This window comes from Schistocerca piceifrons, chromosome X (genome assembly GCF_021461385.2).
Source record: "Schistocerca piceifrons isolate TAMUIC-IGC-003096 chromosome X, iqSchPice1.1, whole genome shotgun sequence".
In the NCBI taxonomy this organism is placed as follows: domain Eukaryota; kingdom Metazoa; phylum Arthropoda; class Insecta; order Orthoptera; family Acrididae; genus Schistocerca; species Schistocerca piceifrons.
Genome location: NC_060149.1, coordinates 834,726,192 through 834,742,953, shown reverse-complemented (window position 1 = coordinate 834,742,953; position 16,762 = coordinate 834,726,192). Strand labels below are relative to the sequence as shown.

The 16,762-nt window shown below is 40.3% G+C and overlaps 1 protein-coding gene across 1 annotated transcript in view; it reads left to right on the top strand.

Moving 5' to 3' along the window:
- Positions 1-6,621: 6,621 nt before the first annotated feature.
- Positions 6,622-16,762, top strand: part of LOC124721934 (vesicle-fusing ATPase 1) — a 94,849-nt gene continuing 84,708 nt past the window's right edge. The window contains exon 1 of the mRNA XM_047247092.1: positions 6,622-6,732. Coding sequence (XP_047103048.1) covers positions 6,709-6,732 — 24 coding nt within the window. The 5' untranslated portion in view covers positions 6,622-6,708. The remainder of the gene's footprint in view (positions 6,733-16,762) is intronic.

The window sequence follows — 16,762 nt, the reverse complement described above, 5'->3', positions numbered from 1 at the left end:
ATTCTGAAGCTAAAAACATGCCTGAAGTCGACGCTCCCTTTGCTCATATGTGAGAAGGGGAGGGACAAATTTGGCTACACCCCTTCTCATGTGCAAATCTTCTGATAAAATCCTCTAAATTGAACTCCATGATATTCCAGACATCTCTCAGAGTTGATCAATGGTTCGGCGACGGTCTTCACGAACGACGGTATTGATTTTGTCGACGTTTTCTTCACTTCTGGACGTTGAGGGGCGTCCTGAACGGGGTTGGTATTCAATTAACATTTCTCCATTTTTAAAGTGAATACCACTCGTAGACTCTGGTTTTACCTAGGGCAGCATCCTCATAAGCAGTCTTAAGCATTACAATAGTTTCCACAGCCAATTTCCCGAACAGAAAACAAAATTTCACAGCCGCGCCATCACGTTTTCGCCGAAATGGAAGAAGTTATTTTGCTAAAAAAGCTGTCGCTGGCGAACCGATGCACTCACAGCGACACAATTTCGCACACTGACTCAGGTGGCGTGACCATAACGGACACCTGTCGAACAATGGGTTCCTCCTCTCTCCCTCCCCACCGCAGCCCAGTTCCCGTTACTTTTGGGTCCCCTCTCGTATTATTAAAATTTATGAGTCTTATCAGGCAAACTAAGAAAGAGTATTTAAAATTTTAGTTATTTTACCACAGTTTTGCTAGATTGTAAAGATTTACTTTATTAAATCAGAGTAGGTTGATTTATGTGATTTTGAGATCTAAAGAAATTCATATTACTGGTGAAATTTTGTAAGATTAGGGTATGCCTGTGTAAACATATTGGTAAAATAAATGGCACGTTACATTATTAGCGTCTTTCCACACCAGAATCCTGCAGTCACGTCTGACCTCCTCAAAGGATCACCCTCCTATATCCCGTTCTTGTCAAAGACAGGTTTATACTAGACTGGACTTTATCTGTACGTATGCAGTGGTCTAAATTTCAAGTCACAGTACTGAAATCTCTTTCTTTTTTTTTTTTTTACAAATCAAGCACTGATTGAAAGTATCTGTTAATAAAGATAGCTATAAACATGAAACCAGCTGTATACAAGTGCTTTTGTTCTGCCACTTGAAGACTTTACTGAAACAGTTCTTTGAAACCTTTTAAAGACCAGAGATATTTTCACAATTGGCAAAGTGGAGACAAATATTTATTGTGATGGATTTAATACTCATTATCAGAAACATACATACAAAAACTGAATAATACTTAACCCCATTTCTTACATAGGTTTGGTAGTAAGAGTAATAACTAAGGTATTTTTATAGCAGATTGATCACTGTGAGGGAACCTGCACAAGTAAAATAACCTTCAAACAATGAAGTTTTAACCACAACTGAACAAGCAACAAATCTTCTGTCTTATTTTTATGTTAACAATAAAGACATTTAATAACAGCATGAATTCCAGATACACAAAATTTGCATTAACTCTGTAGACTTCCCTCTCAACAGAAGGAATGGAATCACATCTTGATTCCGGAATGAGATTTTCACTCTGCAGCGGAGTGTGTGCAATTATGAAACTTCCTGGTAGATTAAAACTGTGTGCCAGACCTATACTTGCACTCGGGACCTATGCCTTTTGCGGGCAAGTGCTCTACCATCTGAGCTACCCAAGCACGACTCACGAGCCGTCCTCACAGCTTCAATTCTCCGAGTACCTCGTCTCCTACCTTCCAAGAGCACTTGCCCATGAAAGGCAAACGTCCCGAGTTCGAGTCTCAGTCAGGCACACAATTTTAATCTGCCATGAAGTTTCACATTTTTATGTCTAACTAACCTAAATTATAGGCATTAACTCTGTGGTAACGGAATCTAAGCTACTGTAACATTTTCAGAAGGTGGTGCTTCGCAACTCTTATATATCCTGAGCTGCTGGTAAAATACTTTATTTATACAACCAGTTTTAGTCATCTGGCCATCATCAGGATCATAAAAGTTTTCACAGCATCATGTTACGCGAAATATAAAATCGTTGTTGTCGGGTGATATATTGCAGTGTTAAAACCAATTACGTTGAACCACATCCTTCCATAGCATTTTGTTGTTGGCTACCAGTGAAATGTCTGGGGCAAACATTTGCAACATGTAACGAACTATTATCATCAGCTTGTTGATGTAATGAGATATCCAGTGTACAACATTTCATTTGTTAACTGTTTACGCTTTGGTTGGGTGAGTTTGTATCATTGTCTTGCTCACAAGTTTCTGTTTTTCGTTTTGTAGAATCACTTTCAACACACACCATGCTGTTTTTAGGGATTTCTTCACTTCATTTTTTCAAAGCACTTAGACGATTGCAATAAATACAAGCAAAGATCGGAATGTAATGCGCAATAATTTTATTACCAAATTGTTTAATGTCTAATAAAGCAAAAAATATCACAAATGAACTTCCATCTATTACCTACATTATGCATAGTCACCGCCGTTCTCAACCCATTTATCCCATCGTTTTACCAGTTTCAGTATGCCCTGTTTGTGGAAGTCCATTTGGTTGGAGTATAGCCATATGCTGACCACTGATTTCACTCCCCCATTGGCCAACCATAAATCTCTTCATCTACATCTAAATGATTACTGTGCAATTCGCAGTTAAGTTCCTGGCAGAGCATTCATGAACTCACCTTTAAACTACGTCTCTAGTGTTCCACTCTCAAACAGTGTGTGGGAAAAACGAACACTTCAGCCTTTCCAAGCAAGCTCTGATGTATCTTATTTTATTAAGATGAACATTTCTCCCTTAATATGAAAGAACCAGCAAAATATTTTCACATTGTGAGGAGAAAGTTGGTGACTGAAATTTCATGAGAAGGTCCTGCAGCAGCGAGAACCACCTTCGTTTTAATGACTGCCACCCCGTGTATCGTGTATGTGGCTCTCTCTTCCCTATTTCGTGATAATACAAGACGAGCTGCCCTCCTTTGTATGTTCTCTGCCAATCCTATCTTATTTGGATCCCTTATCACACAAGTTACTCTCCAGAAGAGCTACATTTTCTAAGTGTTTTTTCAATAACTTGTAGTATTTGGTTTGCTTTCCCAACAACATTACCTTTGTGATTGTTCCAGTTTACGTTATTCGTAATTGTAGTCCCTAAATACATAGATAAATTTACAGCCTATAGATTTCTGATTTGTGATTTATCATGTAACTGAAATTTAGCAGATTCTTATTAGTGCTCGTGTGGATGACTTCATGTCTTTCATGATTTACAGTCAATTGCAGCTTTTTGTCCCATGCAGATATCTTCTCTAAATCATTTTGCAATTCGTTTTAATCATCTGTTGATATTACATGATGGTAAATGACAGCATCATCTGCAAACAGTCTAAGAGCATTGCTCAGATTGTCTCATAAACCGCTTATGTAGATCAGGAGCAACAGAGGGCCTATAACACTTCCTTGTACAACGCCAAATATTATTTCTGTTTTATTTGATGACTTTCCATCAATTATTATGAACTATGATCTTTCTGACTGGAAATCCTTAATCTAGTCACATAACTGTAATGACACTCCATAGGCATGCAATTTAATTAGAAGTCACAAGTGAGGAACAGTGTCAAAAGCCTTCTGGAAATCTAAAAATATGGAATATCGAAATTGTCGATAGTGCTCATTACTTCATGAGAATAAAGAGCTAGTTGTGTTTCACAAGGACAATATTTTTAATCCTTGTTGTCTATTTGTCAATAAATCGTTTTCTTTGGGTTGATTCATAATTTTCAAGCACAGTTTGCGTTCCAAAATCCTTCTGCAAATTGACGTTTGTGATATGGGTCTGCAATTCAGTGGATTACTTCACTATATTGGTGTGACTTGTACAACTTTCCAGGATCTGGGTATTGATGCTTCCATGAGTGAGCAGTTGTATAAAATTGTTAAGTATGAAGCTATTGTAACAGCATACTATGAAAGGAGCCTGACTGGTATACTATCTGGACTGGATGCTTTGCCTTTCCTAAGTGTTTTAAGCTGCTTCACTACACCAAGGACATCTACTTCTAAGTTACTCTTGCTCGCAGTTGGTCTTGATTCATGAGACCAAACAGACGAAAGCCCAGTGGCACAAGGTCCGGAACATATGGTGGATGCTGGAGCACCTCCCATCCAAATTTTGCGATTTCTCACGAAGTGGAGGAGCGACAGGGGGGGGGGGGGGCGAGCATTGTAATGAAGAAGTCTGAAACCCTCAGCATTAATGTTGTACTTTTTGTCACAAAGAGCAAAACACAATGTAACCAAAGTTGCAGCATTCACAGTGTTCCAATGTTCAGCATAGTCCACCAATAACAGACCATGGATATCCCAGAACATTGTCACAAGCAGTTTCCTAGCAGATTGAGTTTCTTTTTTTTTGTACTGGGGAACCTTTATGTTTCCACTCCAAAGAGGCCTGCTTGGTTTTGAGCATGTAGTGGCACACCCACGACTCATCACCAATTACGATTCTTTTCAGAAAGTCATACCATTCTACTGTGTAACATGTTAAGTGTTCCAAGCTTGATCACCATTCATTGGCCCATGTGATTGTCTGTCAGGTTCTTAGGCACCCAGTGAGCACTATCTTTACAAAATTGCAACAGATCACGAACAATATTATACACTGTACCATAAGAAATGTTGAAGTGCTGCGATAACGTTTGCAGTTGCACACGCCGGTCGTTCAAAATTACTATCTAAATGGCTCCAACATTCTGTGGGGTTGCAGCTGTTACTGACCACCCAGAGCATGGCGAATCACTTACGTTCACATGGCCCTCTTGAAAGAATACACACCCTCTGGAGACATTGTTACAGTCCGTAAAGTCGTCCCCATACACGCCACACACGTCCCTTGACTTTCACTCGGTTTATGCCCTTCGGTATACAAATATCGAAATACACTTCTTGTTCTTCACAAATTGATGACAGTAGCCTGCGCGCCATGTTTGTTTCGTAGGCCATGTTTCTCTCGCTAGTGCTGTGCATGAAAACAAAATAACTTCTTTAACACAAACTTCAAACCATATCGTCATGAAATTTCAAGATTACAGCTGCAGTGCCACGGGAGAAAAAAATTATTGTGCATTATTTTCCGATCCTCCCTCGTATCTTCCTAATCTTGCATTTGAATAAGAACTATATTTAACTTTGTAGCTTTGTGTTTATTGCTGAGTTATCATCTGATGATTCACTTTTTAGCTCGACAAGATTTTGTACTAACTCCATTAAGCTGACGCATTTGTTGACATAATGTTTCAATTTTTTAAGTTCCTGTGTTCCTTTTTCTCGAAAAAGTTTGATGCCTAGCTCTTCCCAAAAGCTTCACAATGAAACTTAATTCTTCCTTTTGAGCACATCATGGCGTGACCTTCACTGTTACTGAGGCCTACACAATCATTGTGGAAGAATTTTCCACACCATAGTACACACATCAAAACTATTTCTGTGCTTATATCTTGTTTTTTGCACTTTACACATGAGTTACCATCATCACTCGATGCCATGGTAGGTGAAATATAAAATCATTGTCATCCGGTGGTAAGTGACAACGTTAAAATCTACTACAGCTTTAACATAAATGAATGCACTCAGTAGCACAGTTTTTGTGGACTCACGACGAGATTTTTATTATGATATGATGACAATGTATTATTCGTGATTCTATCACCCGACAATAATGATTTTATATTTTTTCAAATTTTAGCAATCTGATGATGGTCAGAGGACTGAAATTGCTTCTATAAATTAAGTACGTTACTAGCAACTCAAGGTTGTAATATGAATTTTTTTAACATAAAATATTTTGAAGGTATGCATGAGGCAAGCTTGAGTGTGTTAATTTCGACAATATATGTTCCAGAACCCCTACTACTTGCTTACGTTATGCCTAGATAGAAGTTAGGGCAACAAATTATTTTCTGATACTTCTCTGACACTTCTTCACTAAGTTGAATTAACGTGTCTAGAAGTATACAGAATGAATACTGGATCAATAACAGATGGAATTATTGATGAAAATGTCTTTCACTGTATCGTGAAACTATACTTTTTCTCCCTCTGTACAATAAAAACGTTACATTTTTTTATAGAACCTACTTATGGTTAAAAAAAGGAACACCAGTTTTGCAAGTGTATACAGGGAAAAACTAATAAATAGGCTAGGTTGTTACTGCGTAACATTTGAGAACATTAGTACTGAGGTCTTAATTCATGACTTAAATCCAGGCAAGTTCTGAACCTACATTTCTACAGCCGTGTAATATAATATTTCAGTTTCTCTGTTATATGAAAACGGCATTCTCTATGCGCATTAATTACTGTCCGGTACAATGCATACATGCAACATCAACTATTTTATAAGAAATATTGTATAAAGTTGCGTTACTAGGTTAACTACCAACAGAGTAAACATTGACGAATCCTCAAAGTTAGGGAAAACATGGTGGACAATTCATCGTAATATATATGAGCTCTGGAGAAATGTTACCTAGGTGAATCTAGCGTCTCTCGCTGGAGTCTCGCTGATCCTTTAGCAGTCAAAGATATCTCACTAATCTTTCGTAGAGGGGAGGCACGTGTAGTGCTATCTTTACATACTTCTTTGGTTGGATGCGTTTTGTGAGCTGTCTGCTAGTGTTGTGTCACTGTAAGCTACGTGTTCTGCATTGCAGTTTTCCGTGTATTGATATTCCTGGGCATGTTAGACATGTCGTCTGGCGCGGTAAATACACATTCCTATAATCTGATTATTGTTTTGTTTATCTTCATAATAAGCGTTGTTCCAAACTGCAGTATAATTAATACTAATTTGTGTTACAAGTATCCAATGGCCCGCATACCCTTGCATAGTTGGACGAAAATGGAATTTAAATGCCCATATACTGTAAAGTAGACGAGATTATAGGCCGCTTGTAGTTGTACATTTTTATTAATGAAGACGCCCATGTTCAATTTAGCAACCACGTTGACGAATAATGAATATTAGAATAGCGTGAAGTTAAAACTGTCAGATTCTTATGGAAGGAAGAAAGTATGCTGTAGTGTTTTGGTAGATTCCTTATACAAGATAAAATTAAAGTGAATTAAACGAATGCTATATAGATTACATATTAAACGATGTCTTATCACTTGCGTTCTCCTGTGAGAAAATGTTAGCTCTACTAATCTAATGTGGAAAATTTTATGTTTTTGCATAGTCGTCTTTTGCATGAATTTATATCCAAACAAATCGTTCATGCAGTAAATGAAACCCTTGATTTCCAGGTGAATTTGTTTCACGTAAATATTACGTTGTTTACTACTACTATTGCTGCTACTGCTTCTCTTACTGTTTTTACTTACTACTGGTGTTAGTAGTTGTAGTAGTAATAGTAGTAACTACCATTGTGGTTATTTAAACCTCATCCGACCAATTGGGAATTGCTGTAATGTATCTATATTCTGTTCATTCATCTCGTTATGGAACGTCACCATAATTTGGTAACGATTCGTAAGTTTTTAACGTATTTTCATCTGTGTGCAACAAGAAAACTGTAATTGTCTGGAAATTTTTCGTCGCTGTACCCTTAAGGCCATGGTCTATATAAAGTGGATTCTCATAAGTTAATGTATTGTATCAGTTCAACGATTCCCGAGATGCGTTCATTTTTTTTTTTTTTTTTTGTTAATGGGTAACATTTGTCGTTTATATTCAACAATTCCAATGTACCAACATTGTTTATAAGGTCATGTTTATAAACAAGCAAACATTTGTTTGGTAGTATAGATTTTAATAGTTGTAAGCTAGCCTGCATGTGTTATGTGACTGATACTTTCATGTTGGTAAATAATATATTGTGATATTTGTGTTTTTAAGGGTGCCTTAAATATGTTTATAGGAGCTGTATGTAATTGGGACTTGATTTATCAGCTAGGTAAAATGTCATGGTCCTGAATCACCATATTTTGTTTAGACAGTTGGTTTTATAGGATTCATGGTATAACAAACCAGTGGATGTCATATTTGATCAAAAGAATGGGGAAACTAGATTCGCTATTGTTCCTCATATATGTAAACCATCTAACATAAAACAACCAGAAATAAATCTTTTGCAGGTAACACTAGTATTGTAATTGGTCCAAGCATACATAGGGCAATTGTGAAGTTATTCTTAAAAGTATCATTGACTCGTTTTCTGTGAATGGTCTCGCCCTCAATTTTAAAAAGACAAACCATATTCATTCCTCTACATCCAGAGTTACTATACCAATAAGAGTGACTCAAGGTGAGGAAATATTAATTAGGGTAAAAACTTCAAAATTTGTAGGTGTCCATTTTAATGAGAATTTGAACCATTCATAAAACAACTTCATTCTGCCACATTTGCCCTTAGAATCATTGCAAATATTGGTGAGAGACAAATCAGTAAGCTTACATATGTTGCATATTTTCATTCAGCAATGTCATATTGAATAATGTTCTGGGGTAACTCATCTTTAAGAAAGGTTTTCATTGGTAGTTGGATTCATGTTTCATGGATCATTTTGCACGATAGGTTAGAATGATGGGAACAAGTCATTTTACAATCGCATAGCAAATTAATTTTTACATATAGTTACATTGTGAACATATCCAAGTTTGTTTCTTTTTTTGTTTACCCCAGAACATAATTCCATATCACTTTACTGAATGAAAATACGTCAACTTACTGGTTTCTCTCCCAAAGATTTGCAATGATTCCAAACACAAATGTGGCTGAACTAAGTTTTGGTATAGGAGTTCCAAAATGTACCTTTTCCAGTTAAAATTCTCATCAATATGGACATGTAGGAATTTTGAAGTTTCCACCCTATATATTACTTCCTTGCCATGTGTTACCTTATCATTAGTGTAATTTGATTAGTACCCCTACATGTGTAAAGCTGAATATGTTCTCTTTTTAAAATTGAGGGTTAGACCATTTGCAGAAAACCAGTCAATGATACTGTAAGAACTTTGTTTACCATTTCTTCTGTTGTTTAAAAACCTGAAGAAGAATATTATGTGGTATTCACCCACAATCATCTTACAGATATCTTTATGAGTTGAGCATTTTGACTAGTGCATCACAGTATATTTATTCCCTCATCAAATATATAGTAAATCATTCACTGCAGTTCAAAGAAACAATGATGTAAGTCATTACAATACCAGAAGAAAAATGACATCAATTACTCCACATTAAGGTGGTCTTCAGTACAAAAATAGATGCACAATGCGGCAACTAAAATTTCCAATAACTTGCCCAGTGACATAAAATATCTGACAGACAGAAAAGTAAAAGTCAGAAACAAACTGAAAAACTTCCTTCATGATGACTCCTTCTATTCTATAGAAGAATATCTATTATTGTTATGTGTTCAGATGGTTCAAATGGCTCTGAGCACTATGGGACGTAATTTCTGAGGTCATCAGTCCCCTAGAACTTAGAACTACTTAAACCTAACCAACCTAAGGACATCACACACATCCATGCCTGAGGCAGGATTCGAACCTGCGACCATAGCGGCCGCGCCGTTCCAGACTGTAGCGCCTAGAACCGCTCGGCCACTCCGGCTGGCTATTGTTATGTGTAAAAGGGGTAGTAGGTATTACTGAGTAGCATGTTTACATCATTAAAAAAAATCTTGTAAATTGTTGGCATGTAGGCATATTTGCAAAATAATTTGTAATATGAATATAAAATGACTCATTCCACATAATTAACCGAGCGGGGTGGCGCAGTGGTTAGACACTGGACTCGCATTCGGGAGGACGACGGTTCAATCCCGCGTCCGGCCATCCTGATTTAGGTTTTCCGTGATTTCCCTAAATCACTCCAGGCAAATGCCGGGATGGTTCCTCTGAAAGGGCACGGCCGACTTCCTTCCCAATCCTTCCCTAATCCGATGAGACCGATGACCACGCTGTCTGGTCTCCTTCCCCAAACCAACCAACCAACCAATCCACATAATTACAATGTAGGTCCTATCATGCAAATGATCCATGGAAAATGAAATTAACTTACAATGAACTTTGACAGCTAAAACATTTCTCATATAAAGCTACATCTTACTCAAGTTACTAAATTCCTTATTTCAATATATGTACCAAAGTGTCGTTAGATATAATTCATTGCTTGAGAGTGTCTGCTTCATAGCTTATTCCCACGAGAATTTTTTCGTATGGTGCACAGTATTTTGATTATTTTGTCTTTAAGGTGTATTGAAACAAAATTACCATCATTATAGTGTGAAAATTTTATTCATCAATTTGTTTTATTTTTGGGTGATTTGTATTGAAAATCCATTCTGAGTAAGGTACCACTTTGAAATGTTGCAGAATTGATTCCATTGTTGTGGCCACTGGAGACAAATCTTCAGAAAATAAATAACTGAGACTGAAGTAGCTTGTTTCCTTTGAAGCCATGAAATTGGGATAGTCAGTCTATCTTTTCACTAATGTAACATTTTCTCTGTTGGGATTAATTATTCAGTGTTTTAAATTTATAATTATGGGGCAAAAACTGGCACACAGATACCTGTAGAATACATGTTCAGAAAGCAGTAATTTAAGATGTTTACTGTCATTCGGAAAATAAATGCCTAACTGGTGGGACACTTCACATTTTCAAAAGAGAGTGTAGGCATCTGTTAAAAATTATAATCAGATTAAAATAAGTTCATAGTTGACAGATTGCAATAGCAGGGGGGCAGTGTTGTCAGTGGGCAACCAGTGATATTGGGCAAGGCCCTGCATGTGCTAACAAAACTGGCAACGCAGTGAACTCATGGCATTTGATAAAGAACTATGGTTATTTTGGTGGATGGCTCCTACCACTTGACTCACAGAAACGTTTATCAGACAGTAATTTTGATTCGAGTATGTGTGTGGTTGATATGTTTCTGTCTTCACAAAATTATCTGGATAGACTCTACTATGCTTCCAGATATGATCTAAGTGAACTTGGAGAAAATTTCATTCCTATTTATGGCACATGGAATGTGGAGCTGAATTACTCGCTCATGAATCACAGTATTTCCTCTAGTTGCTTCAGTGAACACCATTTTTCATACTTTACTTCCTGTTATATACATACAACTATAACGCATACTAAAAATAACTTGTGTAGAAACTTATCTATTTGATGGTAGTATGTCAAAGTAGAACTAAGGACAGTGCATCTGCTAAACATAGTAACAGAGCAGAGGTGAAGACTGAAGCTTAGTGACATTAAAATGCTATCATTAGCATATCTTAATTTAAAGTTTGTTGGAAATGATATTTTTATCTTGCTAAATGTTATGAAGCTGGTGACTCAAGTTTAAGTACAACAATTTTCCATGGCGTATGTTTTCTGTAATATTTTATTTGTAATAGTCTTTTATTGTCATTAAGTTATTTTTGATCTCTACAATTTTGAAAGTTCCATGTTATCCCTGTGATACACTCACTACCTGGATGTAACACTAAGACAAAATAAATAATCCAAAAAATAAAATATAAATTAAATATTTACACAGTGGGGTGGGGGCTGAAATTAACATCTCTTGCCAGCAGAGAATTGCATGTGGTTTCAGGCATAGATTTATGGGGGTTTGTTTACTTAATCTGATTTTATTTTATGCTCTTGTGCATTGAAATATTCTATGTCAGTAGTTCTCAGAAACAAGAATATTCTTAGCACAGGTGCATTTTGTAAGAGGAAAGGGTCTTTAATTCAAATTGTATATCAAAGTCTGTTCATTCAGCTGAGAACTGACATGATGTGTTGACTCTCTCATGGCAACTGACGTTAATGCAAAACTCTTAACTTATGCAAAGAAAGTACTGCATTTTCTCACTAACAAGAATGCACCAAATCTTCTGTGTAACTATTGTAGGAATAAAATTCCAGGCTTGCAGTAATTTTCTTGGATCATTACAGGATATTATTTTCATTGGCAATTACTCTGATGTGTAGTATGTCATTGCAACAGCCATAGCACCCACAATGATGATTTGATCAGTATGTTATATAATTACAGTGATTGATTTCTAGGAATCCTGCCAGGAAACAGTATACAACTATGGGGCTAGAAATCGTGTGCAACTTTCTCATTACCCCCCCCCCCCCCCCCCCCCCCAGGGGGCTCGCCACTCTTTTGTGGGTATGTGCTTGGCTACAATGGGACCCAAGCATTTTCAGTGTACTTCTCTTTCTGTGCTGCAAACCTACACTTAGACTATCTTTTAGCTCTTCTGGCTTTCTGCCATATGATCCTTTCGGTGCAGACCCTGCATGGACTTGGTTCATGATTTTGATTTTCATTTCCAGTTTCACTCCCAGCTCTATCTTCACCTTCCTGTAACAATTATATGGTCACCATAATTGGGTTTGATGAGCCATCTTTTCCACATTTTACAGAAGTGCGTGTCATGCATGGAAGGTCGCCCACTGTGGTGTATTCTGTACCTCTGAGCCCTTCCACCCTGGCACCCTTCCTTCCTGTCATCGTAGTATGTCCAAAACCTGGTATGGTAGCCACTTTTTGAGACTGATCTTTGATTCCCAGCTGATGTAGCTTTCCCATCTTCACCAACTTAAGCGGAAGTACTGGCAATGCCTTGATAGTCTCTCCTGCCTCAGTAACAGTAGATGGGGTGCAGATCACTCTATCTTTCGCTGCTCTACAAAGCCCTGATCCTGTCCCATTTGTCTCCCGTAATGGGAGTCTTGCATAAGGTTCAGCATCACCTTCAGCATTGCGGATAATGCACCCCATTGATCATGGTGGGATCTGACTTGCAACAGGAGCCTTCAGAATTAGCCCTAGGCCATGCGGTTCTAGGCGCTACAGTCTGGAACCACAAGACCGCTACGGTCGCAGGTTTGAATCCTGCCTTGGGCATGGATGTGTGTGTTGTCCTTGAGTTAGTTAGGTTTAAGTAGTTCTAAGTTCTAGGGGACTGATGACCTCAGAAGTTGAGTCCCATAGTGCTCAGAGCCATTTGAACCATTTGAATTATCCCTGAACAGCACACTGGTCAAGGCTGGAGTCTGTCCATTACCTGTCTGGCACCAACAACAGCTGCTGAATTCATCTAAGTGTGTTGGTAGCTTCCCTGAACATCCCATCTACCATGTCCTTTTCCCTGGAAGGGAGCTTCCCCCTCCCACAATTATGACTCGCAACTGGGTTTACAATTGCTGCATGCCTACAGTGACTATGTTTAGAATGTTCAGAACTGCAACTTCCTCCACTGTCGCGTGTGGGCAGGTAGACATAGCATCTGCCTCCATGGCTTGTCCCCAGTGGGTCTGGGGGTTAGAATAGGCCCGAGGTATCCGTGCCTGTCGTAAGAGGTGACTAAAAGGAGTCTCACACTTTTCAGCCCTATAAGTTCAGGTCCCATGGTATGGTTTGACCTGCCACTTTCCAAATTCTACAGAAGTGCTGGCCATATGGGGAAGGACACCTTATGTGGTGCATGAGTATCCATAGTGCCCTTAGATTCGATCTCCTAAACCTCTTGTCATGGCTTTGCATCTCCACCTGCAATTCAACTATTTGGGCGAGGACACTTTCTGGGGTATTTCATCGTCTTCCATTGTCTCCTGTCCTCTTTCGCCCCCATGACAGTATGGATTTCTCTGCGCCCAGTATCCAGCGTGGTAGCCAGCCCTTTGTGATGGGGCCATCATGTACCCATTTGGTGCCCCCCCCTCCCTCCGACAACACAGGGATCGCACTGCTGATGTCTGATCTCTTCCATGCTGCATGTCTATCCTCTTGCTATTCTTTTTTCCCTCCCTTGGGGAACATGTCTGGGGTATCATTGGGAATGTTCTGCATTCCGTCTCTGATGTGCGAACAGTCTCACCTTTGTTTTTCACTCCCTTTTCCTTTCTTTGTTTCTGTTCTCTCATTCCTCTGTCTCAGCATTAGAGGATCTCCTTTTTTCTTCTTCCTACCTGTGTGCTCCTGAAGGTTGGCCCACACATCTGATGTGTAACAGGTGACTCGGTAATGGATAATTCCCAGCCCCGGGTTGACAGATAGGGTTCGTACGTACCCCCTGGTACAGGCCAGGCCCAGGGAGGGGTGATTGCTTGAGCTGCAACCTTCCCAAATTGCCAATTGGTCCCTCTGTCAGATCTTCGGGAGGTGTGACCTGATGTGTAAATAATCACCTAAGGCGGGTGTACCCCCTTGTGCAGGGAGCCCCCCAGTTGGAAGGAGTGAGCCATCGGAGACACTGGCAATTTCGGGGGATTTTCTCGTGATGAGTCAATCGTCTCCCCATTCAGCGTCTACCAAACATAAGCGTAATGAGGCTATTGATTCAAAGACCCTTCCCGCTGCACCACAGTTCCTTGTCGTCTCGCGTACTGAAGACAGTCAGTCCTTCACCACAGTCAATCCATTTATTATTGAGAAAGGTGTTGATGCAATTGCTGGCCCTGTGAAATCCTGCTCTCATTTACATAATGGCACTTTGCTTTTGGAGACTGCTTGTGATTCTCAAACACAACAACTGCTTGCTGCCTTGCTTCTCCACAGCTACCCTGTTCATGTCAAGGCCCACAGAACTTTGAATTCTTCCCGTGGTGTAATTGGCACCAGACTGCTTGACGGCCTAACCGAGGCTGAAATACAATCTTACCCCTCTGATCAGGGTGTCATTGCTGTTCGTCATGTAATGAAAAAGGTAGATTCCTCCTTAGTGCCCACCCACAGTCTTTACCTCACCTTTGATAGATTGGTGCTGCCGTCCAAGCTCAAACCAGGCTATAAAATTATCACAGTCAGGCAGTACATTCCAAACCCAATGCGCTGCTACCAGTGTCATCATTTTAACTACACTAAAACATCTTGTCGACACCCAGCCAAGTGTGTAACCTGTGGCAGGGATGCACACAAGGGCAATTGTCCGCCTCCTTCTCCCCACTGTATAAACTGCAATGGTGGCCATGCTACCTTCTTTCGGGATTGTCCTATGTATCCAGATGAGTGGGCTGTTCAAGAGTTTCAGGTAAAGGAAAAAGTGCCTTACCCAGTAGATCCCAAATTACTGGCTAGTTGCAAACTCTGTGTTCTCCCATCCTGGCACCTACAGTTCTGTTCTTGTTACCCCCTGCTCCATGAAGGACATGGCCACGCAGACATGTGACTTCAAATTCAGCTCAGAGGTTGTGAAATTGCCCAGTGTCAAGGTAGCATCACCATCTCCCTGTCCTGCTGTGCAACATACCGTCAAACTCTCGCCTCAAGGGCCGAAGCCACCGACTACACTACACAACCAGTAGGCAGGAAAGGATCGAAGGAGTACTCCCATGAAGACTTCCTCCGTCCCTCCAGCCAAACAACACCAGAGACTTCCTCTAACCAGAAGGGCTTGAAGAAGTTCGCTAAAGGCCAACGGTCTTCTCCTTCCCCAACTCAACGATCCTGTTCGACATTGTCACCACGTGGTACCTTAGCCCGGCCGACCTATGTCTCACCGGACCGCACTGTCAAACGTTTTTCAGCATTGGACTCCACGGACCGACCGCACAAGCAAGTTGATGCTTCTGTGGACCCAATGGAGCAGGATCCTACTGCTCCTGTGCCCTGTAGTAGTGACTCTACACCGGCTGTCACTCGGCGGCTGCTGAGTTGACACACCTCAGTCTCTTCCTCCTCATGACTGTCCTCAAATGGAACGTTCACAGCCTTCGGTTCCACAAAGAGGATTTACGGCTGTTTTTAGCATCACAGCATCACCTTGTACTCTGCCTTCAGGAAACGAAATTGTGCCCTCATAACCGCTTTGAGCTTTCGCGTTGCTTACTGCTTCATTTTGACCTTCCCCCTGAGATCGGCTTTCCGTCTCGGGGACGTCATGCTGCTCATATGGGATGACCTTCATAGTCAGCCCATTTCCCTGACTACCCGTCTTCAAGCTGTTGCAGTTCACCTTTTCATTCCCAGCCTGCCTTTCTCCCTGTGTACCATATATGTACTTCTGTCCTTCGATGTCGCCAGGGCAGACTTCCTTCAGCATATTGGACAGCTAGCTCCCCCGCTTTTGCTACTCGGTGAGTTTAATGTGCATCATCCTCTCTGGGGCTCTCCCAGGACCTGTCAGAGAGGTGCCCTCTTTGCAGACCTTCTTAACCAACCTAACTACTTCTGCCTTAACACTGGAGCACCCACTTTCCTTGCCGACTCCTTGCACACCTATTCCCACTTGGACCTCTCCTTTTGCACTGCCCAGCTTGCCCATCATCTTGAGTGGCCCGTTCTTTCTGACACCTACTCGAGCGACCATTTCCCATATGCTCTCCGTTTGCTGACTCCTACCCCATCCGCTTGCATGCCCAAATGGCAGCTTACCAAGGCTGACTGGCAGCGTTATTCCTCCCTGGCGACCTTCGGAGAACAATATTTCCCCAGTTGTGATGACCAGGTGGGCTATATCACCAATGTTATCTTCACTGCTGCAGAACATTCCATTCCTCGTACTTCCTCTTTACCACGTTGTGTTCCAGTCCCTTGGTAGACAGAGGCATGCCGCGATGAAATTCGCATACGGAGACGTGCTCTCCACGGTTTTAACCATCAACCTGCGATGGTATACTGCATTCATTATAAACATGCGTGGAAAGTGTCATTGCATCCTTCAGGATAGCCAACGAGCTAGGTGGCTATCATTCACTAGTTCTTTTAACAGTTCCACCCCTTCCTCTGTCATGTGGGTCGACCTCCGACAGCTCCCTGGGACCAAGATC